The 27401-nt window shown below is 41.5% G+C and overlaps 2 protein-coding genes and 2 long non-coding RNA genes across 4 annotated transcripts in view; 3 read left to right on the top strand and 1 right to left on the bottom strand.

The window, feature by feature from the left end:
• LOC127614559 (uncharacterized) overlaps positions 1-26955 on the top strand; it is a 135832-nt gene extending 108877 nt beyond the window's left edge. The window contains exon 2 of the long non-coding RNA XR_007966602.1: positions 22966-26955. This is a non-coding gene — a long non-coding RNA (uncharacterized LOC127614559). The remainder of the gene's footprint in view (positions 1-22965) is intronic.
• Positions 101-2433, top strand: LOC127614583 (uncharacterized). Its single transcript, XR_007966627.1, has 2 exons — positions 101-354; positions 430-2433. It is a non-coding gene; the product is annotated as an uncharacterized LOC127614583 (long non-coding RNA).
• On the bottom strand, positions 1115-19411 carry LOC127614523 (protein tyrosine phosphatase type IVA 2-like). The gene is made up of 9 exons (XM_052085874.1): positions 19147-19411; positions 9116-9194; positions 8401-8538; positions 7851-7984; positions 7420-7780; positions 7235-7327; positions 4918-5048; positions 3784-3858; positions 1115-3626 (listed from the first exon to the last, which is right to left on the bottom strand). Exons 5-9 carry the CDS (start codon positions 7513-7515, stop codon positions 3515-3517), a joined length of 507 nt encoding a protein of 168 aa, XP_051941834.1. The 5' UTR covers positions 7516-7780; positions 7851-7984; positions 8401-8538; positions 9116-9194; positions 19147-19411; the 3' UTR covers positions 1115-3514.
• gjb9a (gap junction protein beta 9a) lies at positions 14063-26955 on the top strand. The gene is made up of 4 exons (XM_052085853.1): positions 14063-14412; positions 20009-20244; positions 21394-21695; positions 21780-26955. The coding sequence occupies exons 2-4, from the start codon at positions 20074-20076 to the stop codon at positions 22120-22122; spliced, it is 816 nt and encodes a 271-aa protein (XP_051941813.1). The 5' UTR covers positions 14063-14412; positions 20009-20073; the 3' UTR covers positions 22123-26955.
• Positions 26956-27401: the final 446 nt, after the last annotated feature.

The following is a 27401-nucleotide window of genomic DNA, read 5'->3' as shown; positions in this document are numbered from 1 at the left end:
TACACGCTGCTGATTGGCTACCACCAGACAACAGTGGTGCCGAGTACCACCCATCCATAATTCGAGCCGTTTTTCCTCAAGTGGGTCCCGGATGTGTTGGCTCTCCCAGCCATCTTCCGGCTGTCGGCAGGGTATTACACCGTGAATCGAGTGCTAGCCAATTGCAGGGCACACAGACAAACATTTACACCCAGTCACACCTCGGGACAATTTCGTGTTCAGTTAACCTGACATGCATTATTGGGAATGATGGAGGAAACTGTACTCGGAGAAAACACGCAGACACGGGTTCGAAACCGCGACCTCCTCAATGTGAGCCGAATGTGCTAACCAGTCGGCTGCCGTGCTTACGAAGTACCAGCACGTCTTTTTAGCGTCTAACGCAGGAGTATTCAACACAGCTGATTCAATTGATCATGATCGTTTCAGGGTTCTACAGAGCTTGCTGATGAGCTGATCGTACAGACAGGATATGGCTGTCGAGGAACCGGAGTGCCCTTCCCCTGCCGTGACGAATTGCGACAGACTTCACATGAGCCCACAGTGCCATCTCTTGTTCAATGTATCTCTTGCAATTTGGAATAGTCATACGACTCCTACAGTATGCTGTACTATTCGGGTAAAAAAAAAAGATTATTTATTTACTGTTGATTGGCACCGTCATTTAGACATGTCACGGAAGCGGCAAACATTAAGACGCTGTCAAAGCAAGTGCTGACTTCAAAATAAAAGCTTTAAAGGTGCAGAGTCAAGGCCCGGGGACCTGATCTGGCCGGCCATATAATTTTATGTGGGCCACGAAAGCAAATCAAGCATGTCAAGTTCCATGATGCTTGCTAAAGTCTGAACCAAAATTTCAAATTGTCATGTGTAATTCACAGTAACAGTCATTATTCTTGACTTCTGATTTTAAAACTAGTTGCCCATCAATTTGTCGTGCGCTGTGTATGTAATAGGTGGAGGTCATTATACATTTACCGGTATATGGTTTCCCAAAATTCATAGTGGCTCTCCAAGGGAAACCGTAACTACAATGTGGCCCGCGACAAAAGTGAGTTTGACACCACTGCTCTAGTTTTTCATGATTTGGACAAAAAGTACACACACACACAAGGCTACTGAACACATTTACTGTGAGTAGGCATTTCACAAAGAAACCGTGAAATGAGTCAATAACAGGAAATCAAGGATCAGCAAAAACATTAACGATCGGACCAAATACAAACTACAGAAGAGTGCCACAAAAGAAGGAATTCTGGCATTTTGGGCAAAAGTTGTGCTCTATGTTTGTAACAATGTTTGCATACTGTTGCCATCTTTGATACGTGTGCTCATGTGGTTGCACGTAGCCCAGCAAACATATCACAGTGCACCCAGGATCATTACGCACATTATGGACCATTAACATTTAGCATGGATAATAGTGGCCCAATACCACACATCGTGTTACCAGAACACAGTATCATAAAGAGCAAGACGTAGAGCAAAACGGGCAGGAAACAAGGAAGATGATGCTGTTATGATTTCTTGTCATAGCTACGACAATCTACTAAATGCTGTGCCATGTCAAAAGTATTTCCTGATTTCTTAGTTGTTTGGCATTTGTATTTGACAGGACTCATGTTACACTATCAACTAGCCAATTATAATATCTCACAAAGGCAATCACTGAGAACACAAAATGCAAAATGCACAAAAATGATCGGTATTATTTTATTTCTTCAGGGGGGAAATCCCAACCTGTCTGGCCTTCTGTGTCTTGGTTTAATTATTTTCAACACTTGTGATGAACATTGATAAAACTAAACAAATTAGGACACTGGCAAATACGTTTTGATGGCACTTTAGATGAAACTAATTTGAATAAGATAAGATATCCTTTATTCGTCCCACACATGAATTGTCACATAAAACTTGGCTACCACTGGCAAAACATTGCAATACAAGGTTCTTCTACAAAGAAATACTAGCATTGGGACAAACAGTCGGTACATTTGAATTGTATAATACAGCAACGTTTGCCTAAAACTGACATACATTTGGAAATTGATCTTTTTTTTTTAAAGCGTTATCAGTGCTACATCCTGGACAGTCAAAGAGTTGACATTGGAATGACTGTACCTACTAAACAACAAAATAATTATTTAAAAATATTAATGTGAATGTTGAGTGAGAAGTGGAATTACAAATTTTGGAGAAAAAATAAACTTCTCTTCATCGTCCCACATGTACGGTAATTTTTTTGTTGCGCGCTAACCAAAGACAGATGTCGAATGAAGAGTATTTTTAATTGGATGCAAAACACATCAAAGTTATTAATGATATCAGAACCACAACCATTTGCAAGCTTGTCATTCACTGAGGGTCTTCTTAACTTCTAATTTCTTACATTAAAATCAATGCCATTTCAAATATTTGTCTCGCTTTAAAATGTGGAGAGAGAAAAAATACCAAAACAAGCCTCTAACTTGGTCTTAACTCAAAGTTTGGTCTCTCTTAAAAACAGCAAAATAAAATAGGAGCCAATTTTAAAGCCTGCTGCATAACGTTACAGTATTTGGGCTATATTTCTCCACTTTTTGTCCCAACCTCAGACCACAAACACCAGATTATTATGTCAAATGTACAGTACATCGACTTTAGGCTCACCCTGTTTTACCTCGGCTCTCCGAAACCATTGAATTTTTCTCCCCGAGTGCATTTAAATACATCTCCTCTGCGGCACGTCATCAAGCAAATAGCAGAGTGAGTGACGAGACCAAAGAGACTAGATGAGACTCGGGAGGGAGATCTTTAAGTATAACTCTTGAGGCCAAAGGCCATCAGAGCCTTCAGTGGAAGAGTCCAACATCGGCATGGCCTAAGAAAGTAATACAGTCGGATTCCAAAGTCATGTTCATTGAATTCTTCAATTTGATAGCCGTCCATCATATTCTGCCTTTTCATGCCACAGGGCGTTTGCTTCATTCCATGCGCAGGAACTTGTTGCTGCTTCACCCTGACAACGCAGCCCCTCAAAATGCCCTCATCTTCCGACATTTCCAGGCCGAGAATAACATTGTTGTGCCGCTCCTTATTGAACTGACTCTGCTCTGTGTGATTTTTTTTTCTCTTTCCCGAGCTCAAGGGAGTCATCAAGGAGACTTGTTTTGAAGATGTGGCCAACATCAAAATTACTCCTAGTGCAGCCCTGTGAAGGATCCCTGAAGAATCCTTTCAGGAGAGTACATGATGTTGTCACAGAGAAGGCTGGAAAAGTGCCCGTTAAGAGTCCAGAGGGATAACTTCAAAGGGGAGAACGTGCGGTTTGGATTTGAAATAGTCAACAGAACGTCAAGTCCCATTGGTGAGAGGCAAGAAGTCTTCTAGCACCTACAAAAGTGGAATTTGCCGCTTGGATAATCTTAAATGGATGAAACATTTTGAACTAATCTAAGAAATAACATCAAAATGTACATGAACCATTGATGAAACTACAGCGAAGATTTAGAGGGTAAGCTGTGCTTGCTGATTCCTATTGTACTGCGCAACTCTGTCTGTTCGCATCTTTGGAGCGCAAGCACAGTTTTGGTTTGTAGTTTTCCAAGAAAAGCAGCTGCTTTGAGTTGAATGCTCCACGACGCTTCCTGAAAAACAAGATTTAAAAAAAAAAACATCATAAAGCTTGAAACCTGTGTTCACAAAGAGCAAGGCTGTGTGAGTAAGAGTACCTGTGCCCATTGGACAGTGTAATGGCGGCCTTGTACATGTTACAAAAAATTACGGTAGGTATGAGGTACTCACAGTCTTATGAAGTGAACAGCATCTTCATACGCCATCCCACACTCGATCAAAGCAAGGGCTACTAGAACTGGAGCTCTAGAGACAAAAAGGCAATTCCAACAATAAGATAAGATATCCTTTATTTTTCCCACACTGGGGAAATTTACAGTCTACAGCAGCAAAATTGGGGGGGGGGGAAAGAAAAAGTGTTTGCATGCACAAAAATAAATGTTGCAGAATAGAGCTGTACACAGTTCAATAAAGGAATGCGCTATATCTGTTGTTGTTATTATTATTCTCATTCAGAGTTTGTTTCACGTACAATTCACCGAGGGCACTGGCAAAGAATGGGAATCTGGAGGGCCGAGAGAAAACGGCACACGTGAGGTACGATAGTTAACACGCTGCACAAATGCGCCCCATAACGCCGCGTCAGGTATGGACGAAAGGAGGTGGTGATTTTCTTTTCACAAACACACAAAATCTTGTGTCTACTTGATTTTTCTGTTTACCACTGTTTAAGATCATTTAATATTACAAAAAATCCATCTGCGTGACCACTTTCTTTGCAAATATCCCATATTAGAATGTGAAGACTCACGGCTAACAAAGAAAATCAGCCAAAATATGTATATTTCTGTCATTATGGCTAAATTGAGCAATTACACGGTAAAACAACACGGTAGTGATTTGTTGATTGAACAGGCCTTAAGGTAATTAAACCTGGGTGAGTTCAGTAACAATGAATTCAGCTTTCTAAAAAAATATGATTGGCCACAGTCGTAATTTAAAAAAGGAGGGGGGCAGGTATATTTGAATGGATTTTTTTTCCTTAATAAATAAGGTCTCCACTTAAATACTGCATTTCATCTTTACTTCAATTATCTTTGTCTGATATTGCTATTTTTTGATGTTAAACATTAAAAGAGGAAAAAAATCTGCAATAAAATATGAATTTGTCAAGGAGGCAATTACTTTTTTCAGCACAATGTTTCTAAATCATATCGAGAGCACAAGTGTCAAACTTGAGTCCTGCGCACTTTAGATGTTTCCCGCCTCCCACACACGTGATTCAAATGCACTGAAAACAATCCTGATCATTTGAATCAGGATCGAGGACCGGAATTTGACATCTGCGATCTTGGGCAATCATACCTTCCCAATCCAGCAACACAATGCACAGCCACACAGCTGCCGGGCTCGTCTCGGAACTTTGTCTCCAAAAGACTCAGCCAACTTTCAACCACTTGATCGGGAGGGGCAGAGCCATCTTCAAATGGCATATCCTAGAAAAAAGATCACGTGGATTCAGAAAACATCTATATCTGCAGTTTCACATTCTGTATTTTCTGGATCTTATCCTGGACGCCTCCCTGGCAAGGCGTTCCAAGCATGTCCCGCGTGCACGTGCGCTAACAGGTTGATCACGGGAGGTTTGCTGCTTGTTAAGCAGATCTTTAGTCAAAGAAGGTTGATATTGGTCTACAGTCTCTTAGCCAATCAGGTTGCAAAACACAATGCACTGTTTGGGAAGTCAACACCATCTCCATCCTGAAAAGGGCCCGGCAGCGGATGTACTTCCTGAGGCTGCTGAGGAAGCATGGCCTGCCACAGGAGGTGCTACGACAGTTCTACACGGCAGTCATCGAATCAATCCTGTGTTCTTCCATCACGGTTTGGTTTGGGGCCGCCACAAAAAAGGACAAAATCCGACTTCAACGGACAGTTAGGACGGCAGAAAAAATCGTTGGCACCGCCCTACCCACTCTTGAGGACTTGCACACTGCAAGAATCAAGACAAGGGCACGGAAAATCCTCCTGGATCCCCCGCACCCTGCCCACCACCTTTTTCAGCCACTCCCCTCAGGCAGACGCTACAGATCCATGCACACCAAATCCAGTAGACACTTAAACAGCTTTTTCCCTCTAGCCATTAACTCCTTAAACAGTCACTGACATAGTCACTCTTCTTGCACCACAAAATGGTACTACAAAACTACTGGTATACTCTAAAATGGTTCAATGATTTTGTTGTTTACGATGATACTAGTGCAGTGTGTTATACCGGAGACAAATTCCTTGTGTGTTCTACATACTTGGCCAATAAAGATGATTCTGATTCTGATTTACAAAAAAAAGCGCCCAAAACATTAGCATTCATTTTTTTTTTTGTGAAACAACAAAACCGTGAAAGGTGAACCGAGTTGTAACGAGGGTTCACTGTATACATTTTATATTTTTATATTAGAGCTGTCAAACGATTACAATATTTAATCTAATTAAAAATTCAACTGTCATAATTAACTCAAATGAACAAAAAAATTAATTGTGATTACTCACACATTTTTTATTGTTTCTGAATTTCCTTTTACATTTTTTGTCCTATTTTTCCCCATTTTAATGCTCTCATCAACTTGCAATCATGAATCCGTTTTCTATGTGCCAAATGCAAATATTTACTGAAATAACAATTTCAATTTTCAATTTTACATGAACATTTTTCACTTGGAGCAGTTGTTCAGACATAATCTCTCACACAATATTACTGTCCATCAACAACAGTGAAAAAAAAATTGTCACACAACAGCTGCCTTAACAGCTTTTTTAATGAAATCAAAACAGAGCAATATAACATTATAAAGTGCACATCTAGGGTAAACTAGTACTCAGCCTATAGTGGATTTAAACCATGGTTGCATACTTCGTTTTTCTCAAGTTTGCTTTGAACACAGCAGTCTGTTTCTGTATGTTTGTTGGAGAATAACGAGACACCAGTGTTCGTTATGTGCCGCTGTATTCAAAACTGCTGGCCGTACAAACAAGCGCAAGCACTTCCCCCGTGCTGCTGGGGCAAACCATTCTGAAAGAGGGGGGGTTTCACTCCCCCTAACACAGTCGGGCTATGTTGATTGTGTTGGTCCTTCTTGCGCGGAAGTCTCTCTAAGGTTTTGTGTAGACCTCATTTCGGATGACTACACTTGGTTCGATGACAACACTGGAGACGTTTTATTTTCGCTAGGTCGCTACCACTACAGCGCGCTGTCACTGTCAGATGAACACAGAGAAGCTCAGAACACTGTAACCTTCCACACAAAATAGTTCCAAATAAGTAACAATCGCGTCAGTGGCATACATCGTGTACCTGTATGATATATATAGAGAGAGAAGAACAGGTAACTTTGGTCTTGTCGTGGCTGGTAAAACAGACATGGGCGTGGACTTTTGCAGCGCGCTTGTTGTTTTGTTTCTGGTGTATTTATAGAGCAACGTAACATCCGCTTGTGACGTGTGCCGCGTAAATCTCGCGAGAAAATGTTTAATCCCGTTAAAATTCATTTAAATTAATGCCAATAAAAACGTGCTAAACTGACAGCTCTATTTTATATATATATATATATATATATATATATATATATATATATATATATATACTGTACACACATTACATAAATCAATAAATTTGGTCACTCACCAGGACACGAATGCCTTCTTGTTCCACTGGTGCCTTGTCATAAGTGGCAGCACACACTCTTACCAGGGTGTTAGCTCTGTATGCTTTTAGGTCCTTCGAATCGACACAGATTTCAATGTCACAACAAATTCTCCAAACAAGTAATATGACAGTTGTTATTGAAAGTGCAAAAAAATGTGCCCTACCTCAATAAACCTTCCAAGTTGTGCATTAGTGGGGTTGTGTGTGATGAGGAACCTTAGAGAGTCATAAGAGATTTCCACTGGCGCAAGTCGGTTCATTTTTACACCCACTGAAGTTTGCTACTTAATGAAAAATAGCAGACGTTTTGTGAATGGGAGAGAAAATCTTTGGAGTGAAATGGGAAAACAGAGCAAATAAAATCAGATCAATCCAGGCTTCCTTTGGAAAATGTCAACCCATCCAGAGAAGTAAATCAAATCAAGCGATGAGAGGAAAAGTGGAGATGTTGAGACCACAAATAATCAAAGCCTCTGCTGTTCACCAAGATTCCTTCACGTGGTTAAACAGGGTGGCAGGGAAGACCTGCCAACATAACAACACTGTATTACATTGATATCTTGTTTTACTACTGTTATTTACCACCCAGACTTACTCGTGGGTATATGTGTGTGAATGCCAGTGCTTTTGTCTTTCTAGTGTCTGTGGTTCACTTGTCCACAATTAGCAGTAGGTGCTGGGCTTGGCAGAACTCCCTTTCGCGCCTTGCAACTGCCATACACGAGCAGCCTGAGTAGAGAGAAAGGCAACAAAATATTAATTTACTAACTCAATGACTGAGGATGTCTCTGTAACAGAGCTCCAAACTAAATGTTGTTTTTTACGAGTTTTTTTTTTAAACCTTTAAAGTCGACTTGCAAAGTAATCATTAACTCCACTCATTTTCATTGACCGCTTTATAATTGGGCAGTGTTTGTCAGCAACCAATAAAAAGTATTCAACAAAAATATATGAACAAATAATAAACATTACTGGTTGCACTGGTGTAAGTAAATGAAACTGTTACTTGATGGGACACGCATTCCCAAAATATAATTCTTGTGCCAACAAGCTCTTAGTGTGGGTGTGAGGGATGGGTCAAATGAGTGAGGTTTGGCAACTGACAATAACATTTTTTGGAATAAAAATTTTAACTAATTACTCACTGTGATGTGAGCTGAGGAGACAGTTCATTGAGCACGCGCAGGACAATGTGACGGCTGCTGTATGTGGACACACCATTGATGAAGATGCTGGTTTGCTTCTGCTCACGGCTGACAACGGCCTGCTAGCTTGATGCTAAACTGTTGTGCAATAGAAAACACGGGCTTGAGGGTGTCTTGCAGCGTGTTAGGGGAACCGATAAATTGAAGTGACTGCACATTGAACAGAATTGTCAACGAAATCATCTTAAGGAACGGTCACATATTGCGTCACAGTGCTAGATACTGGACCGTTAAGTATTCTGAAGGTCTTTCGAACAGATTTATATTACGTTGAACAATATTCGACGGATCAGTTGCTGTCGAGTGACATTGTCAAAGTCGAGGTTTCAAATACGTTTAGTTTAATGATAAACTAAATAAGACGTCGAATAAAACTTCCCAATCAATTTCTTATTACTCCACTCATATTACATGATTTGCAATATAACGTTAATTAAGCGTCTGACGTGACATTACACTATGACAACCCGTGCAAAAACATCGTATGCAACACAAAACACAAAACTAATCTTAATTAAACTGTATTTACAGCGATTTCGGCTCAGAGGATCTGAGAAGGTCGGTTAGAAAAGGACAAAACAACCAGGTTCCAAAACGAGGGCACAACGTAACCAAGTATGCGATTACTGTACTGTACAGCGAAAACATCACGTACCGCCTCCTCTGTCTTCTTCGCCTTCTTTTGTCATTTATCCGGATGATGGCAAACCAGTGCAGTAGCGCTGCCTAACGGACTGGAGTGTAAACAATAGAAAGTCAGGAAATGAGAGACGCACGTAAAGGGTGCATCCATAATAGCAGAGAAAGCAAGTCTTCACACGCTATGCTTAAATAATAGTTAAGGTTTGAATTAAGGGTTGAATGGTCATCAGCGCCACTGGGGATGGGAAGGCAGTGGGCACTGCCTAACCAGATATGTCAAAAGCGCCATTTTAAGTACTATACAATAAATCTTTTTCATTAAACCAATATTTAGCACAGTATCTTAAAGTTGATGCTCAAAGAGTGTTCAAGTGTTTGAAAAAGCATAACATAACCACACACTGTGATTGTATATATTTTAATTTAATATTTAATATTCTTTGAAGTCAAGATGGCGCCCGAGTAGGCAGCCGTCAGCAAGTGCTCTCATGAGCCTTGCTTTTTTTTGTTGTTCTTGTGTTTCTTTTGTCACTTTGTGTTTGTTGTTACGTCGTGTGGACTTGATGTGGACCTTTTTCAGCATTTTTGGCCACGACATTCATCAAGGAGGAGACTCTGTGCTTGGTGGTTGCGCCTTCTCGGCAGCATGGGTATACCAGCACTGTTTTTGACTGGAGGAACGTCGGCACCATTTGACTGTCGTTGCTGGACAGTCCCGGGGCACTTGTGTCTTGCGCCTGTAATGGGCAGCATTTTTCACAGCCCCGCTTTGTTCAGCGGAGAGATCGGTGCTGTTGAACGGTCTGCGGCTGGATGGATGGAGGTCTTGAGGAGCCGACGATGAGAAGAAAGGAGCGTTGGCGCGGAGTGCCGATGCGGATTTGGAGCTGGGAGTCGCGGCTTGGAGTTTGAAGCGGATTATGTGGGACAGGAGAAGTGAACTAATCTCTTTTCGTCAATGGACGCTACAGCTTCGTGTTTGCTTTCAAAACTTTGCTTGGAGCAGACGTGTGCACATTTTTCAGCATGATGTCTCTGATCCACTGGTGAAAGGACACTTTGATCCTCTCCTCTTTCATCTATAACTGCTTCAGACAACAAAGTGTATGCAGAAAAGTGGTGAAGATTGCACGACTGTCTCTGTCCTATGTGTTGTCTTGTGTTATTTTTTGTTATTTTGACTTCAAAATGGCGCCGCGAGAGTGGCTGCCTTTCCAGCAGCTCCTATTTTTTTGTTGTTCTACTTCTTCCTTTCATAACTTTGCTGCTGTGAATCTGGAATTTCTCCATTGCGAGACTAATAAAGGTATTCTTAATTCTTAATTCTTAATTTGTCCGTGAGTCGTCACCTTACCGTGGTGGAGGGGTTTGTGTGTCCCAATGATCCTAGAAGCTAAGTTGTCTGGGGCTTTATGCCCCTGGCAGGGTCACCCATGGCAAACAGGTTCGAGGTGAGGGGCCAGACAAAGCACGGCTCAAAGACCCCAATGATGATCGAAATAAATGGATCTAGGTTTCCCTTGCCCGGACACGGGTCACCGGGCCCCCCTCTGGAGCCAGGCCTGGAGGTGGGGCTCGTTGGCAGGCGCCTGGTGGCCGGGCTTACACCCATGGGGCCCGGCCGGGCACAGCCCGAAGAGGCAACGTGGGTCCCCCTTCCCATGGGCTCACCACCCATGAGAGGGGCCAAAGGGGTCGGGTGCAATATGAGCTGGGCGGCAGCCAAAGGCGGGGACCCTGGCGGTCCGATCCTCGGCTACAGAAGCCAGCTCTTGGGACATGGAATGTCACCTCTCTGGCAGGGAAGGAGCCCGAGCTGGTGTGTGAGGCAGAGAATTTCCGACTGGATATAGTCGGACTTGCCTCCACACAGAGCCTGGGTTCTGGTACCAGTTCTCTCGAGAGGGGTTGGACTCTCTTCCACTCTGTAGTTGCTCACGGTGAGAGGCGCAGAGCAGGTGTGGGCATACTCATTGTCCCCCGGCTCAGTGCCTGTACATTGGGGTTCACACCGGTAGACGAGAGGGTTGCCTCCCTCCGCCTTCGGGTGGGTGGACGGGTCCTGACTGTTGTTTGTGCATATGCACCAAACAGGATTGGACTTCTGTGCTCGTCACGGATTGTCCATAACGAACACCTTGTTCAAACATATGGGTGTCCATATGTGCACTTGGCACCAGGACACCCTAGGCCGCAGTTCGATGATCGACTTTGTAGTTGTATCATCGGATTTGCGGCCGCATGTTCTGGACTCTCGGGTGAAGAGAGGGGCGGAGCTGTCAACTGATCACCACCAGGTGGTGAGTAGGCTCCGATGGTGGGGGAAGATGCCGGTCCGTCCTGGCAGACCCAAACGTATAGTGAGGGTTTGTTGGGAGCGTCTGGCGGAATCCCCTGTCAGAAGGAGTTTCAACTACCACCTCCGACAGAGCTTTTCCCATGTTCCGGGGGAGGCGGGGGACATTGAGCCAGAGTGGACCATGTTCCGTGCCTCTATTGTTGAGTCGGCCAATCTGAGTTGTGGCCGTAAGGTGGTTGGTGCCTGTCGTGGCGGCAATCCCCGTACTCGCTGGTGGACACCAGCAGTAAGGGATGCCGTCAAGCTGAAGAAGGAGTCCTATCGAGGCTTTATGGCCTGTGGGACCCCAGAGGCAGCTGACGGATATCGACTGGCCAAGCGGACTGCGGCTTCGGTGGTCGCCGAGGCAAAAACCCGAGCGTGGGAAGAGTTCGGTGAGGCCATGGAAGCCGACTTCCGGACGGCTTCAAGGAAATTCTGGTCCACCATCCGACGTCTCAGGAGGGGGAAGCAGTGCACCACTAACACTGTGTACAGTGGGGATGGGGCGCTGCTGACTTTGACTCGGGACGTTGTGAACTGGTGGGCAGAGTACTTCGAAGACCTCCTCAACTCCACCAACACGCCTTCCTTGGAGGAAGCAGAGCCTTGGGACTCTGAGGTGGGCTCTCCTATCTCTGTGGTTGAAGTCAACCAGTCTACATGTGTTTTGTGGACTTGGAGAAGGTGTTTGACGGTGTCCCTCGGGGAGTTCTGTGGGGGGTTCTTCGTGGGTATAGGGTACCGAACCCCCTGATACGGGCTGTTCGGTCACTATACCACCGATGTCAGGGAGCGAGAGATCGACAGGCGGATCGGTGCAGCGTCTGCTGTGATGCGGACGTTGTATCGGTCTGTCGTGGTGAAGAAGGAGCTGAGCCAAAGGGCGAAGCTCTCAATTTACCGGTCGATCTACGTCCCAACCCTAACCTATGGTCACGAGCTATGGGTCGTGACCGAAAGAACGAGATCCCGGATACAAGCGGCTGAAATGAGTTTTCTCCGCAGGGTGTCCGGGCTCTCCCTTAGAGATAAGGTGAGAAGCTCAGTCATCCGGGAGGGGCTCAGAGTCGATCCGCTTCTCCTCCACATCGAGAGGAGCCAGATGAGGTGGCTTGGGCATCTGATTCGGATGCCTCCTGAGCGCCTCCCCGGTGAGGTGTTCCGGTCATGTCCCACCGGGAGGAGACCCCGAGGAAGACCCAGGACACGCTGGAGAGACTATGTCACCCAGCTTGCCTGGGAACGACTCGGGATCCCCCGGGGAGAGCTGGAAGAAGTAGCTAGGGAGAGGGAAGTCTGGGCTTCCCTGCTAAAGCTGTTGCCCCCGCGACCCGGCCCCGGATAAGCGGTAGATAATGGATGGATGGATGGATGGATATTTAATTTGTCTTCCAGTGCAACGAGTCATTGTGCATTAAAATGACTATTTACTTATTATTATTAGAAATATAGATAGATAGATAGATAGATAGATAGATAGATAGATAGATAGATAGATAGATAGATAGATAGATAGATAGATAGATAGATAGATAGATAGATAGATAGATAGATACTGTAGATAGATAGATAGATAGATAGATAGATAGATAGATAGATAGATAGATAGATAGATAGATAGATAGATAGATAGATAGATAGATAGATAGATAGATAGATAGATAGATAGATAGATAGATAGATAGATAGATAGATAGATAGATAGATTATGGAAATGCCTGCTCTACGGCAATACAAATACCGACATGCAGTTCAATGGATGGGCCATTCCAGAAATCGAACTTTAAACAATCCACATTCAAAAATTAAAACACGCAGTTTCTGAGTATATTTACTTGTCCCGAGAACAAGTCTAAAAGAACAAGGAGAAAAGTATGCCTGAAAATACCAAATACATCAGGAGTATGCCCTAAAATGCAATTTTTATTCTTGCTCTCCCAATGATCAAATCGAATCTTTAATGTCATTTTTAAGTGATCTGTTTCATTGCTGACCCATATAATTGTGGGAACATTTGTTTTAATAAACATCATATTTGAACTAAAAAGTATTATTCGTGGAACGTGTGTCCCACAACTTGCACGCAACCCCATAACATTTTAGCATGGTAGAAATAAGAGGAAAGAAGTGAATAACATGATGCGCTGCACTTGACAGCACAAACCGTTTTCCACAAGAATGGAACCGACTCTTCTATTTTATTTGTCATACTTTTACAGCCAAGTTAGCCTTGATTGAATGTCTCACTCTAGCTGTGCAACCCTGTTATGAATATGATCATACACCCATCCATCCGTTTTCTGATCTGCTTATCCTCACAAGGGTCGCGGGGCGCGCTGGAGTCCAGGCCAGCTATCTTCCTGGGTAATAACATTTAGAAATACTGAAAGTATGAAGAAATAAGTAAAAGAGACATTAGATATAGAGCACTTGTGACACCAGAATAGGATGGTAACTACAGTATTATTATTATTGTAATAATGTTCGTATATCGACGTGATTCATAGGATCCCCTGAAACATTTCATTCCAATGCTTTTAACTGGGTGAGACAAAAGGGGCGTGGCTCTCTCCAAAGCGCACTACTTTTTCTCTAAAAGCACACGCACAGTCTCACACACAAATTCATTCGTGGATAAGAAAACGGTGGATATTTGATCCCATTTTCTTTCAGAGTCTGACAATTTCTTTCCCGTTCCTTCAGATGTTTATCACCTAGCTTAGTGTCTCTCTAACATGACAGGGCGTGTGTGTGCGTGCGCGTGGGCGTGCGTGTGTGTGATGACGTAGAAGCTGCTGAATCTGGTTTGGCAAGATTTCTGGAAAAGGGCGAGCAAGAACAGACAATCCCTGAAAGACGGAAAAGAGCTAAATAGTTTCGCATCCTAACTTGAACTGTTGTAAATTGATACTTTCTCCTTTGTTTTAGGGAAAAACGTATCAGATTTTAAGGAAGGTTTTCAGCACCAGGTAAGTTTGAATCTGGTCATATTTTTTCCCTGTGTCAAAAGCAAGTATCAATGTTAGTCTTGTTGCTTGTTTGTTTTACACAGAAAACAATTTGCTTTACAGGGGGAAATGTGTGGAACCTACGTTACTGTTGGTGTTGGGTTTAATTTTTCCTCTGACTGAGACCTATGAACGTTTTATGAGTTATAAAGTGGAAAAAGAGATTGTCATTCATGATGATATTGCAATCAATATCCACAACCAACGTAGAAAGGGATGATGACATGTATAGCTGGTTGTTTCAGGTCTGGCAATAGGGACATATTGTAGGTTAATGTTCATGGCGTTTGATGACACCTTGTTCATCAAGCATCACTGACGGTCAATAAGTAGCAGTGAAAATGGCACAGAAATCCCAAGTTGTATGGTCAAAATAGAACAGTCCTCAATGTTGAGGCTCGACTCATTTCAGTCATTGAAAAACACACATCTAAAACAAAAAGTCTTTCAAATCTCTTTTTTTGTTTGTTTGTTTTGTTTTTTTAACTCATGAATCAGTGGGTGAGCCTTGACTAATACGGAAAGAATGCAAGGCTAAGACGGCTGTTGTACTGTATATTCAATATGGATTTCCCTTTTTGTATAGCTTGTGATATATATACTCGAACGGAACCTGGGGAAATGTAATTAATAAATACGATGAAACCAACAACGTTCTTGCTTTTTAAATATTCAATATCTTGAGTTTTATTCACTTAAATCGACCAATCATCGTTGCAATTTTTAAAAGGTGCTAAACTCTTTAACATACTGCTAAAAGGTATGACTTGTACAACATTTAAAGCCAAGAAAATGTCAACGGTTAAATATTCAGGTCGATCGTATGTTGAGCCACTTGCCCCTTAACATCAACTAATGAAATACACAGAGGTAATATTTTCTGAAAGGCTTGAATAATACAGTATAAAGACGCTAAACATGATATTATAGAAACATATTATTTTGTTGCTGTCCTGTGAAAAACACATACTGTACGTCCATTTTTTGGTCTTTTTTTTTCATTTGTACATTTATGGGTTATCTGAAATTCAAACACCCTGACGAACATAGATACATTATGAATGTAAACAAATTTTCAATGACTTTTCACAAGCCAGCAACAATATCATGAATATACAAGACCAGTGCTGATTCTGGCTAATAGTGGTTCGACAGTGTCACCACCTAAAAAGGTTTAATTAAGGACACCACACCTTCTGGAATTCTCCACACTTCCATTGTATCAGCCATCTTAATGTTATGTACGTCTTAAAAACAGCTCCTCTGATGACCCTACCGAGCTTTTGAAAGAGGGGGCAAAAAAAGAACATATTGAGCACCATATCAGTAGGGTTGCTCTAGCAGCATAATGATGTTGTTTTGGGCCAGGAAAGATGTTCAGAGCATTGCTTCTTGCTGTCATGGTGGCAGCCGCAAACGAGCTCTACTGTACAACTCTTGACTTAACACAACATAATGTCTTTGTTGACTTGCTGGTTGATCGTCTGGCCTGCGTTGAAGGTGGCAAACCTGTTCTTTGTAGTTTGGGTTTGAAATGTTTCTTAAACATGTCATAACTTTAGAGACTTCAGTTCAGTGTGGCCACAAATGCAATTTGTATTTTTTGGTGGCTGTTATAATGCCTCCACTGGCAAACTGGAAAAAAGGGATCATCCAACCACAAAAGGAGTTTGTTATGTATGAGAGCGATACCCTTTGACTGTCCTGCTTGCTACAATATTATCTGGCTATGTTGACATGATTAACAAAACAAGAATGAACCAAAGTTAGCTGTGGCAGGGTTATAATCAGATTTCTTTTGGTGAGTTGGCCAGAGTGACAAAACACCTCACAGAGGGCGGGCTACATCGATAGCCAAAATGCAAATCCTCCTGTCTGAGAGATGTCAAATCCAGGTCCAGAAAGTGTCAGGCCTGCCAGTTTATCTTTGTCTACCAGTTGAATCCCTTCTTCCTTTCATGTAACCATTTCTGTCACCGAGAAGGCATTGTTTATCAAACAGTCCACATCAGGTTTTCATGAAATACAATGCACACATATATAGAACATTGCCCCAAAAAACTCCAAGACCAACCAGGACCAAGTCTAAGGGAAAAAAAGCAATGTTATGCTGAGCTTAATTTACCAGCTAGTGCTTTTTTTCTTTGCCGTTGTTTTACTTTGGTATACAATCTAATTGTTGTCTTCTGTCTCATGCACCGATTTGCTAGCGAATCAGAGGGTTCGATTGCCACCGAAGGCTGATGCCATTTAACATAATGCGAATGACTCACATTGTTTCAAATCATGTCTAAAAAGCCCAATGACGCAAAAATCCCAATGTTTCACAGCTATGATTGTTGCCTTTTGCCGGGCTATGTTTCTGCTTGTTTTATGACTGTGTTGCGCAAGTTTGGTATTTGTGGGCATTCTATTTCATGAAACTGTGACTTTGGATGGTGTGATAAACAATTACCTCTCTGCCGTGCTACTTGCTGGTTATGGTGTAAAAATATTTGGATCGACATTGACAGTAACAATGGCATATTCTTCACTGAAATTTGATTCTACAGTTTCTACTCAGTCTACTCTTTCCCTATAAATGTGTCACACTCACACCTCACATGGAAACTGTCCGGAAAATGATGCATCAATCCATGCGTGATCAGAGCATTTTCACTCCTCTTAGACTAACAGGCAACCAAAGCGGTTACCCTTAATAAATAAGCTCATGTTAACCATTGGCGACATAAATATGTCGGCGTATCGCATGTAACTATGTATCCACACTCCCGCTCCACAAGTCCAGTTGCATGCAGGCCAGGTGGATGATTTAATAATTATAATTATAATAACAATAATAATAATAAAAATAACATTCATTTAATTGATTTCTTGCGATTGGCTGGCAAGCAATTCAGGGTGTCCCCCGCCTACTGCCCGAAGACAGCTGGGATAGGCTCCGGCACCCCCCGCGACCCTAGTGAGGATCAAGCGGCTCGGAAGATGAATGAATGAATGAATGAATAATTGATTTCTACCATGATTCGGGGCCTTGCACCCGCACGAAAGCCAAGATATACCAGCATTTCCGCATGCGCCAGTTATAAAAATAGAGCCCTCTTGTGTCAACAAGATATGAAAATAATCAATACTGAGTGTTTTTTGCTTTTTTTTTTTAATGGTAAAAATATGGGAGGCACAAAGGTCCTTTCGAAACATCAAAAAAACAAACTCACTTTAATCGAATAGACAAATTAGACCAACTGAATTGCTGTACTGTGCAGTACTTTAATTTGTTTGGAGTGTATTACAGTGAATGCAAACACCCCCGTTAAAATGTCAGATTTTGTTTATGATGTATAGTATACAAAAGGAAGTGACCAAGAGAAATAATTTCAGACATTTTCTCATCCCTTTTCACGACCTGTAGCTGGTGAAACTATATGGTTATTATTATTTTTTCATGAGATGAAACAAAAAAATAAACAGAGCTAATGTAGCTAGAGGGCGGCCCGGTAGTCCAGTGGTTAGCACGTCGGCTTCACAGTGCAGAGGTACCGGGTTCGATTCCAGCTCCGGCCTCCCTGTGTGGAGTTTGCATGTTCTCCCCGGGCCTGCGTGGGTTTTCTCCGGGTGCTCCGGTTTCCTCCCACATTCCAAAAACATGCGTGGCAGGCTGTTTGAACACTCTAAATTGTCCCTACGTGTGAGTGTGAGTGCGAATGGTTGTTCGTCTCTGTGTGCCCTGCGATTGGCTGGCAACCGATTCAGGGTGTCCCCCGCCTACTGCCCGGAGACAGCTGGGATGGGCTCCAGCACCCCCCGCGACCCTAGTGAGGATCAAGCGGGTAGGAAAATGAATGAATGAATGAATGAATGTAGCTAGACAAGTGTGCACACTCTCTTATAATTGGGGGATGTAGCTGAGCTCAGAATTATCCAATCACAGTCAAACTTAGGTTAAATTGGAGTCAGCGCTCACTTTCCACCAATCAGTATGCCTCTGATCAACCCCAAATAAAGTTCAGATGTTCTAGTATGCTTTTCCTGTCCATTTTGGAGTCATACCTCACAGCCCAAGCCATGGCCCGCAGAGAGCTTACAAAGCATAAGACGCATCTCCTTGTTCAAAGCTATCGGTTAGGAGAAGGGTACAAAATAATTTCCAAAGTATTAAATAGATCATGGAACAAGGTGAAGACAGTCATCATCAAATGTAGAAAATATGGCACAATAGTGACAGAACCAAGAATATGGTCATCCCGCCAAAAGTGATGAAAATTTGAGAAGGCCAACGGCAAAATTGAAGGGGCGGCAACAATTTCTGGGAACGATGGACCGTTAAGTAAATGTGACAATTTCTTCATACTGTATGTTTGGGCTTGGGGATTTGGTGGCACGATAGAAAATCATCCAAATCTGACTTTATATACACAAACGAAATCTCCTAAAAACAAGTAGTAAAATGTGTTAAAACACGATTGAACTTACATACTACGATACATACCGAACTGACAGTTTAGCGCGAAGGTGTTAGCATTTTACTTTATGTTAACTGTTTTGTTAAGTGCTTTGTTACAGCTGCCGCTGTTGTGAAAGCGCTATATAAATCAGCATGTATTGTATGGTATTGTATTGTATTGTATTGTATTGTATTGTATTGTATTGTATTAGTGGTACTGTTTATTTGTTCAGCAAGAAACGACGACATACCGTAGTTAAGGTTGAGGTAATTACAAACAGTTCCTCACACCAGTCAGTTTTAGCATAAAAACCTTGAGGTTTTTATGCTAAAACACCCCTAAGCCTCCCCTAAAAACAAGTAATAAAAAGCCTGATCTGTGGAAAAGCTAAATGTTGTTGTTGGTTAATCAGAGACACTTGAAGTGGTGGCAGGCGCGATCTCACTCCCTTTTGAATGTGAATACTGTACTGTATTTCATTTTGAGCACGGCCATATCACCGGTGAAAAGAGGGCATGTTGTGCAACCACAACTATTGTTTGATTTTCCTTTCTCCTTCGAAAAGGAATCACATTTCAGTTGAGTTGGACAGGTTAGGTCACATTCATGGTGGAAAAAGTTTTGAAATGATTTCTTTTGGTCTGATTTTTGATTTGGAAACTCATCATTTTCGATAGGGGTGACTGTGAATGTCAATGGTTGTTTGTCTATGTGTGCCCTACGATCGGAAAATGAGTGGGTGGGGTATTTATATTACAGAAACTTGGGGTGTGTATAATTTTTAGATCCACGTTATGTGAGACCCCTGATCAAATTACTCACTTCAGTGACATTTGTATAATATATATTTTTCATAGTCGTCAGGCTTGCAAACAGTCTGTCTGTTTTTGAGAAACAAGAAACCCAAGCCATGTCTTCTGCACATGCACGTCTTCCTTGTTGATTTCTGAGTTGGTATGAAGAACTTCATGCGAGTCTGTGCCTGCTGAACCTATGTGTTGCACTCCAATGTTACACTGAGTGAGGTGTGGTGAATCCTGACTGGTTGCCACAGATTCAACAATGATCTGTCTGCTTCTAACATTTTTTTGTTTGCTTGTTTTCTCCTACAGGAGGAGCACTCTCTCTTTTTTTTCTTTTTTTTTTTTTATCAGCAAGACAAGTTGAGGCCGCGGGGATGAACTGGTCGGGGCTTGAAAGCCTGTTGAGTGGAGTCAATAAGTACTCCACCGCGTTTGGAAAGATTTGGCTGTCCATGGTGTTTGTCTTCCGTGTGCTAGTATTTGTGGTGGCAGCACAAAGAGTTTGGGGCGATGACAGCAAAGACTTTGTGTGCAATACACGGCAGGTAAGACAGGACAGAAATGTACTGTACCAGAATAACATGAGCATTTGACTACATTCCCTCAGTGTATTAACTGATATTTAACATTTTTAAAAAATATAATAAAAACAGTATTGTCAACACAGTAAATTTCAGAGTACATTTTACTCTAAAACAGGGGTGTCAAACTCATTTTTGTCGCGGGCCACTATGGGGTTACGTCTTCTTTCGGAGGGCCATCACAACAGTAAAGTGAAATCAATTTTTGTATATTATTACTTCAAATGTTTGTATTATATTAGTATACAACAATTTGATGGATTACTAGTTTTGAAATCATATCAACTAAAATAGTTTGTTCAATTATTGATTGAGTGAGTGTGAACAGGGTGACAAAATTATTGCAAAATCTCAACATTATTTATGACACATGACAATTTGATGTTTCGGTACAGATTTTAGCAAGGTTCATGGAAGTTGACACAAATGATTTGCTTTCGCGGGCCACATAAAATGATGTGGCGGGCCGAATCTGGCCCCCGGGCCTTGTGTTTGACACATACCCTAAATCAACTATATTTGGTCCCAGTGTAAACACAGTAAAATTTGAGAATCCAATATTCAGAGTAAATTTTACATTGGAAAAAAAAAGTCCTCAAAAACTTTTTGCACCAATGTTTTTTCCAGTGTAAAATTTACTTTGAACATGTTACTCTTTTTTGACTCGGACCAAATATAGACTTTTTAGAGTCAAATGCACTCTACGGAATTTACCCTGTAGCCATATCATTACATAACATAACTACAGGAACTAAAATCATTGCCATAACTTGGCAGACTCGTCTTACTGGCTTCAACACAAACAGCTTCTGTAGCCAGCAAACCAGTTGAGACATAATCAACGTACCTCTGGCCATCAGCATGTTGCTTCCAAAAAGGACACTCCACAATTAACCGAACTAAACTGAATTGCTGTTACAGGCGCCGCAACTCAGCTTTGCTATGTTGACAAAAATTTTAAACTGGGGAAAACTGATTTTAATGACCGTTCCTATCCTACCATCAAACATTTTATTTGTAGAGAGGGGGCGGGGCTGCTGTTGGAAATGCAGGTTACTTTAGTAAGTGCAATTGTTTCATCCATTTCTTTGACTACTCATGCTTATTTCGTAGCCGGGCTGCACCAACGTGTGCTACGACCACATCTTCCCCATCTCCCACATCCGTCTGTGGGCACTGCAGCTGATCTTTGTCACCTGCCCATCTCTCATGGTGGTGGCTCATGTCAGATTCCGGGAAGAAAAGGACAAGAAATATGTGGAGTTACACGAAGGCTCTCACCTGTACGCCAACCCTGGCAAGAAGAGAGGAGGGCTGTGGTGGACTTATCTAATTAGTTTGGTCTTCAAAGCTGGATTCGACATCTCATTCCTCTACATTCTGCATCACGTTTACCATGGATATGACCTGCCAAAGTAATTTGTTTTCATATTATACAATCTTTTGATTTCGATATTTATTATTTGAGTAAAATCAATCATCTCTCCATTATTTCTCAGGTTATCCAAGTGTTCACTGGATCCGTGCCCGAACACAGTGGACTGCTTCATTAGCCGTCCGACTGAGAAAAAGATCTTCATGTTGTTTATGGTCATCTCCAGTGTACTGTGTATCTTCATGTGCATTTGTGAGATGCTTTATCTCATTGGTAAGCGCCTCGTCAAAAGATTCCGGGTCCGACACGAGAACGAGAGGATAATGTTCGCTGATCAGCATGAGCTCACCAACATGGCTCCACCCAGGTCGCTGTACAGGAAGACTGATCCAACACTGGCTGAGAGCCAGAAAAGTTTAAATAAGAAAGCCAAGACCAGCGATATGGGTGCGACGACAACGCTTTAGACATCCATTCAAGATGGATTAATTAATTATCTGATTGAAAAAAAATCTCGACACAATCAAATGATGGATATAAGTCAACTGACTGAAAATACTTTTTTGTATGCTGTGGGACATTGTGTTCGAAGGAGGAGGAGAAACAGAAATGTGTTGTTTGGATTTCACATTTCTAACTTCATCTTGAATGAGAAACTCCCTGCAACTGACTTCAACTGGTCAAATACTGGGCACCACTCGAACTACGGCGCATGCCAACGTTTGCATTATTCCTCTGATAAATTACACATGGCACACTGGCTGAAAATGGAAGACCTTTGTCATAACGTGGACTGACCAGGCTGAGAATTGAAATATCATCTTCTTAAGAAACAAAATATGTGGTTATTTAATTGAAATGTTGAGTATATCATATCCAAATATGTTGCCTTAAAATTAGCATGATCATTTGTGATCCTTTTCTGTTTAATGTACGGGGTCAGGAATTGAACATTACATTACATTACATTACGTTGTCCATCCATCCCTGCATCCATGTTCTCATCCACTTATCCTCACGAGGGTCACGTGTTGGAGCCTATCCCAGCCGTATTCAGACATTAGGTAGGGTACACCTTAACTGGTTGCCAGCCAATTGCAGAGCACACATAGACAAACAACCATTTGTGCTCACAATCAAACCTAGGGACAATTTTTATTCTTCCATTAACCTGCCAGGCATGTTTTTGGAATGGAGGAAAGGAAACTGGAGTACCCGGAGGAAACCCACGCGGGCACGGGGGGAGAACATGCAAACTCCACACAGAAAGGCCAGAGCCGGAATCGAACCCTGCATCTCCACACTGTGAGGCGGACACATGTTAACCAGTCGTCACCGCGCCACCCTATTTTAGTATTTGAAAAATGACACTATTGACATGATTTTGCCTTTATAAAGCACCAAAATTATGGTGAAATTAAATCAAACAATCAACCTATGATTGAAGTGTAGAATTTCACTATTCATAAGATATTCCAATGAATATTTCACTTTACATGGAGAGGTTTGCAGTGATATTTGTGTGTCTGTAAATATATATCCATGTATAACAAATCATACTTATAGTAGGTGTTTTCAATTGACAGTTCTAGGCATCAAATCATAAAAACTGTAATTTTACAAATACCCCTGGACCTCTTGTAATAAACTTTGTTTACATCAAATGTATAATATGTACCGTATATGATATACGCAGGCCAGTGGTTTCTCAGGTCATGGTAACAGTAAACAATATTGGTGTTGTTGCGAAAAACACTTCAATTATTGTAAGCACTGCCCTAAACGATCTATCACATGACCTGTATTTTTTCAGCTTCTTCTTTAAACTATTAAAAAAAGACAAGAAAAAGAAAAACGCCGAAACGTCCATGACTACAAGAATCTGAACGTTCAGTGCATTTTAGCACGTTGTGTAAATATATACACCAGAGGGCGCTACACTTCTATAAAAGGCGTTCCCTTAAGACGTGCTGATCAAACCGGTTTATTGAAAGTTGACGTCGCAATGCAGTCTGTCGTTGATGCTGGATAATGACTCGCAAGTCATTTGTGCGGTTTAGTGTAGAAAATAGTGTGGGTGAGGTGGGGACGGGTGGGGGGTCGACTCAATGTCCTTTATTTCAAGGTGAGCTCTTGAATTGCAGCCCCAGCAGGAGCAGACGACGTCATGTGGGAGTGTCATATCACTCTCACACTTATTGCCGGTTTTGCAGACGTAAACAGAACACAAAGGTGAACAGACAAGAGCTCATCCGAGTCCGGAATGATGGATTGTTGAGTCATAGATGTAAAACAAAACCTGGAATGGTCTTATACTTTCTTTATACTTTTAATTTTGACCCGCTTACAAGATGATGTGTGAATGTTGAGACATTTTTTTTTGTAGAGACAGTCAGTCACTTTACTTCTGGACTGAGAAATATAATATCTTACCGAGAATATGTTAGCCTATTAGTCTATTTTGTCTTCGATTATGTCTAAATCCACTGAGAAATCTCAATGCTGTTGTGAAAACATTTAGGATTTTTTTTGTTCTTTGGGACACTGTAACACTTGTTTGAATGTTTGACACTTGATATATGTTTTTGTTATACATCTTCTTGATCGTTTCTAGCATTATGCAGAAGAAGAATGCTGAAGAACAAAAATGTGAGGATGAAAATCTGATGGAAATTTACTACATGTGATCATCTTACACTAAGAAATGGTTCCTGGAACGAAACAAACATACGGGACACCACTACTTCAGACTTTCATGTACCGGCACTTACTTTACTGTTGGTTCCCTGTTAGACATAGCGCCCAAGTGTTTATAAATCTTGTTATGTGCTGCTACGTATTTTATGTAGTGCATATTTTGTGCTTATTTATCTGACTCACATATTATTTGCATCCAAATGTAAGATTTTGTGATCACGGTACAGTCATGTTGAAGCCATTTTTGATTAATTTTTTACAGCTCCACTAAGGATAGAATTATTGAGTGCAGAATGTGTGTATGTGTGTTTTAACGTTTTTTCCTTTTTTTGATTAAAACATTTTGACAAAACAACTGTAAGGATAGTGTTTCTATACCAATTAAAAATAAAAGAAAGAAATGTAGTTTACTAATACGTTTGACAACCGGCCTCCATTGTGATAGTTGTCCCTATAATGCGGGGGTGTTCAAAGTCGGCCCTCAAGGGCCGCTGTCTTGCCAGTTTTCCATCTCTCCCAGCTGCAACACAACTGATTCAAATAATCTGGATTGTTCTAATGTTGCTTCACAGCTGCCTTATTAGCTGATCATTTGCATCTGCTGTTTTTTGCCTATTTTTAAGTTTTTGCTCTGGTAAGTTTTCAGTATTGCTATCAATGTATTTTACGTGCATGTATCAAAGTAAAAATGTTGGTAACGTGACAACACATTTCACACAATGCATGCACCAAATGCATGGATCAGCACACTACTTTGCTTGATGATGAAGCACTGCTTCCATGAGCGAAATACACAATACATAGAATAGAACAATATTTTTATGGGCACTTGAACTTTTGAAAGTAAAATTCAGCTTTTCCCCCGTTAATCAAGTGCCACCTTCATGATAAATGGCCGCATCAGCGGAAGAACAGTAAAGCCAGGATTTAGTTTCTCGTCTCTTTCAGTCAAAACTCAGAGAAGCGGAACATTACGAGCTGTCGCTCATTTGCATTAGACCTCTAAAAACACTTGCTGCTTGAAAAAGCCTGTAAAAAGAGGTTGAAATGTGTGCTGGGTAATTTAGACTGAAGCACATCATAAATATATTATTAAGACAGCAGGGAACATTTTAATGTGTGAAAAAATTGCAATTTGCAACTCCTTTAAGGTTAGCATTTATGAAAATGTTGATTATATCTTGCTAGAAGCAGTTTTGTTTTTATACAATTGCAATTTTTTTTGGGGGGGGGTGATGGTGTGGTTTATTAGAGCAGGATGCAAATTTTGAGGTGTAGTACCAGTCATCATTATGTAACCTGCCTTCGTACTAAACTGTCTGTGATGCCAGTTTTTCACAGGGAGCGTGGTGGAGGGGTGGGGAGGGGGGCACGCTTTACACACAAATCAGTGGAGCTTGCTGTGATGGCCAGCAGATCAGCCCACATTGCTTCTTTCTCTGAGCTGTAGCCCAGGTTTAAAATAGCTCATTTTCCCTCTCAGGTCTTCACCATGATATTTGGGATGGTGTTATATAATCACCTCTTACTGTTACCCTCTTACTCTTTGTCACTGATGCTTCAATCGCATATTCCAAACTATCTTACTGTAGTTCAGTCTCTTTTGTTATTAGACTCTAGATGTAATTGTAGTAATTGTCCTGGCCAGTTTGGCAAAAAACCAAGTAAAGCACCAGTTCTGTTTATCGGTCATAAATATTTATCGCCTTTACTATCTGTTAATCAATTTGTCTTTTGTCATGATAACTCAACATAGTACAATGAATGTTGTTCATCCAACCTTAATTGTTTTTATTTTTGCTAATTTCGACGGGTGTGTAAGTGGCACAAGTAGATGCTGATTAATATTCATTAGAAATGGTGATGTAAAAAAAATTTTTTTAAGTACCCACGCAACAGTATTTATCAAAAAAAAGAGATGCAACCTTGGATTGTGTTTGTGTGTGTGTTTCTTTGTGTGTTCGATTCTGCAGATATTCAGAAACTCACACGCGACACAGTCAAGCCACTATCACCCACGTAGAAAACGTTCACAGATAAAAAAATAAAATAAAATAAAAAAAACCTTGCAACCACCCACACACTCATACACACACCCACGATGCGTACACAACAATATGAAGAAAAGTGGTGACGAACGAAATAAGAGAAAAGCAGGGAAAAATACTGACGGGCTTTCATATTTGCACTCGTTACATAAATGGGAGTGATAATTCCAAGCATTAAATGGCAAATAGTGAATCGCTGCATTGGGATTTTTTTTTTCATGGTCACTGCAGATAAAGAAGAGCAACAACGTGAAGGGCTGTGTTGAGATACAATTACAGACTGTAACAGTGATGTAGCATTGAACCAGACAACTGTAATTTTTTTAGCATGCTTTCATTGTATAATTTGTTCCTTCGGAGTCATTTTTCATTAGGAGGACACAGGTGGAAGGGGAACCCACTTGCAAATTGTTGATTTAAATACTCTCACACACACACACACACACACACACACACACACACACACACACACACACACACACACACACACACACACACACACACACACACACACACACACACACACACACACACGAATAAAAAAATAAATGAGAAGACTCACGTCGGCTTTGACAAAAATGGTCCTTCGGCAGCCTACTGCAGTTGATTTTCTTTCTGCTTTTGTAGCCCTCATTTTCTCGGACTAATCCTCCGAAAATGTCATTAGCTAAATCAATGTTGTGCAGCATAATCAAGAGCCAGTTACTGAATCTCCTTCAAGATGAAAGTAGACATTTTATAGTACAATATGAAATAATTTATGGTTTTCTGACATAAATTCAGCATAACTGAAATAATTTTGCAACACCGATATCAGTCTTTTTCACCAGACTTTTATGTAGCTCAACTGATGACTAACGTTTCATTTAAAACCCAAAAGCCCACTTCAGGGAAATAGAGCTGATTTGAGGCGGGCTAGCGTGGGATTTGGTATGTTAGCAGGTGCACACATCTCAGCGCAGTTAAAAATGGGTGTTTTGCACCACCCAACAACGGACTTC

Source organism: Hippocampus zosterae, chromosome 14, assembly GCF_025434085.1.
Source record: "Hippocampus zosterae strain Florida chromosome 14, ASM2543408v3, whole genome shotgun sequence".
Taxonomy (NCBI): domain Eukaryota; kingdom Metazoa; phylum Chordata; class Actinopteri; order Syngnathiformes; family Syngnathidae; genus Hippocampus; species Hippocampus zosterae.
The sequence above is the reverse complement of the archived record's forward strand: the minus strand, read 5'-3'. Positions and strand labels throughout refer to the sequence as shown.

Coding starts and splice junctions, on each gene's coding strand:
- LOC127614523 (XM_052085874.1), bottom strand. CDS start 7,515: ATGAACCGACTTGCGCCAGTGGAAATCTCTTATGACTCTCTAAGGTTC. Junction 7,328..7,419: donor AACTTGGAAGGTTTATTGAG/GTAGGGCACATT, acceptor GTCGATTCGAAG/GACCTAAAAGCATACAGAGC. Junction 3,627..3,783: donor GCTGTTCACTTCATAAGACT/GTGAGTACCTCA, acceptor CTTGTTTTTCAG/GAAGCGTCGTGGAGCATTCA.
- gjb9a (XM_052085853.1), top strand. CDS start 20,074: ATGAACTGGTCGGGGCTTGAAAGCCTGTTGAGTGGAGTCAATAAGTAC. Junction 20,245..21,393: donor TTGTGTGCAATACACGGCAG/GTAAGACAGGAC, acceptor CTTATTTCGTAG/CCGGGCTGCACCAACGTGTG. Junction 21,696..21,779: donor CATGGATATGACCTGCCAAA/GTAATTTGTTTT, acceptor ATTATTTCTCAG/GTTATCCAAGTGTTCACTGG.